Source organism: Nestor notabilis, unplaced genomic scaffold, assembly GCF_000696875.1.
Source record: "Nestor notabilis isolate BGI_N333 unplaced genomic scaffold, ASM69687v1 scaffold17831, whole genome shotgun sequence".
NCBI lineage: Eukaryota > Metazoa > Chordata > Aves > Psittaciformes > Psittacidae > Nestor > Nestor notabilis.
Genome location: NW_009914427.1, coordinates 1 through 2,016, shown reverse-complemented (window position 1 = coordinate 2,016; position 2,016 = coordinate 1). Strand labels below are relative to the sequence as shown.

Below are 2,016 nucleotides of genomic sequence, written 5' to 3'. Positions count from 1 at the left end.
GGCCAGGAGCAGTGATGCCTTCCACTAGATCAGGTTGCTCCAAGTCCTGTCCAGCCTGGCCTTAAACACTGCCAGGGATGGGGATGCCAAGTGTATTTAGCAGATGCTAAGGACACTCCAGAGTTGCAGCCTGAAGTTAAAGCTACCGTGTTATCACAAGTTAAACCAGGAAGCTGATTACGATCCAGCAGCACAGACCTATGCCTGTGCAGGTGGAACACAAGAAGAAATCAACCTCCCAGCCTCTCTCAATTTTCTGAGTCCTCCACAACCAAGGCAAATCAATGACTAGTTAACATAGGTTGCCTGAGGAGATGTTTAGAATACATACAAGAGTAGCTGCAAAGCTGCTCAGTGAAAAAGGACATGGAGGATCGACAGAGCTGGACATGAGAAGCTTGGGCCCAGGCCACCCAGTGGCATCCTGGCCTGTGTTAGCACCAGTGTGGCAGCAGGACCAGGGCAGTGATCATCCCCCTGTGCTGGGCACTGGTGAGGCTGCACCTTGAATCCTGTGTTCAGTTCTGGGCCCCTCACTGCAAGAGAGACATTGAGGTGCTGGAGCAGGGCCAGAGAAGGGCAACGGAGCTGGTGCAGGGCCTGGAGCACAAGTGTGATGAAGAAGGGCTGAGGGACCTGGGGGGTTTAGTCTGGAGAGGAGAAGCCTCAGGGGGGAACATATCCCCCCGCTACAACTACCTGAAAGGAGGTTGTAATGAGGTGGGGTTGGTCTCTGTTCCCAAGGAACAAGCAACAAGACAAGAGGAAACTGCCTCAAGTTGCACCAGGGGAGGTTTAGATTGGATATGAGGAAAAATTTCTTCACAGAGAGGGTGCTCAGGCACTGGAACAGGCTGCCCAGGGCAGCGCTGGAGTCCCTGTAGATGAGGCCTTCGGTGGTTTAGTGATGGTCTTGGCAGTCCTGGGGTAATGGCTGGACTTGATCTTAAAGGTATCTTCCAACATAGTTGATTCTATGATTCTAATACAATACAGAACAAGAAAGACCATAAAACAGAGCACTAAAAACCTTACCTGCATGCTCAGAGACGTGTGTTCCTGGTGTTATATGAACATCCAGCTTAAAAAGCATCACAAAAGAAAAAAATCAACAAAACACTGGAAGATCAAGCTCAAACTATTTAATATTAAAATTAGACATGAGGAAAAAGGGATATTCTTGCCCATATATGATATCACCATACGATATATAGCAGAATAAAGGCTAAAATAACACAACATTCTGCATTTCCATCTGCTTAAGCCTGCTTTAGACAAGGGGGTAAGGCACCAGCCCCTCCTCCTGTGCTGCACAGCACTGTGGGTACCCTCCCTCCTGCTTGCCCTTGACATGACTGCCACAGAACTGTAATTCTGCGTCAGTATTTTAGTCCACTGCTTTCTCTGGTTCCTGGAGTGTTCCCTCACCCGCAATATGAAAATAGCTCTAGTTATTTTTCACTGTAAGTTCGTTAGCTTGGGTTTTGCCTTTTATTTTTTCCTTCTTAAACACAATTCCTCACTTCTGCTTTCCAGAGTGATTTCACTACTCACCTTAAATCTCTCAGGGAGAGACCTGATCAGTTTCACTTTGATGGAGAGGCCGATTAAGGTGGCCATGCTGCAGTGAGGAATGGTGGGGGTGAACTCCACCGCCACCGTGCTTTCTGCGTCGTTCACCTGTTAAAACACACACCTCCCGTCCCACTCCCGTACCGCCCTCGCTGCCTCTACCCCGAATGCCGTGCTGTATTCTACGCGCAATGCAACTCGAAGCTGTGCCTGGTTGCCCGTGGGTTTGCTCACTGACAGGATAAACGCCACGTTCGGCTGCACAAGGTGCTGAACAGGCCTGTGTTCGTGTCAGTGATGGAGCGGCAGCGAGCGCGGCGGCCGGGGACCTCACCTTCACTCGCACTTGCTCGACGACGTTCAGCTCCTCCAGCGTCAGGGGGTGCTCGGGGTCGTTAATGGAGCGAATGAGATGTGTCGGGTTAAGGAAAGCGGAGCGGAGCT

At 50.3% G+C, this 2,016-nt stretch overlaps 1 protein-coding gene across 1 annotated transcript in view; it reads right to left on the bottom strand.

Moving 5' to 3' along the window:
* Positions 1–1,981, bottom strand: part of FAM96B (family with sequence similarity 96, member B) — a gene marked incomplete at its 5' end in the record, with an annotated part of 2,303 nt that extends 322 nt beyond the window's left edge. Inside the window, 3 exons of the mRNA XM_010023657.1 lie at positions 1,036–1,081; positions 1,555–1,680; positions 1,907–1,981. Coding sequence (XP_010021959.1) covers positions 1,036–1,081; positions 1,555–1,680; positions 1,907–1,981 — 247 coding nt within the window. The remainder of the gene's footprint in view (positions 1–1,035; positions 1,082–1,554; positions 1,681–1,906) is intronic.
* Positions 1,982–2,016: the final 35 nt, after the last annotated feature.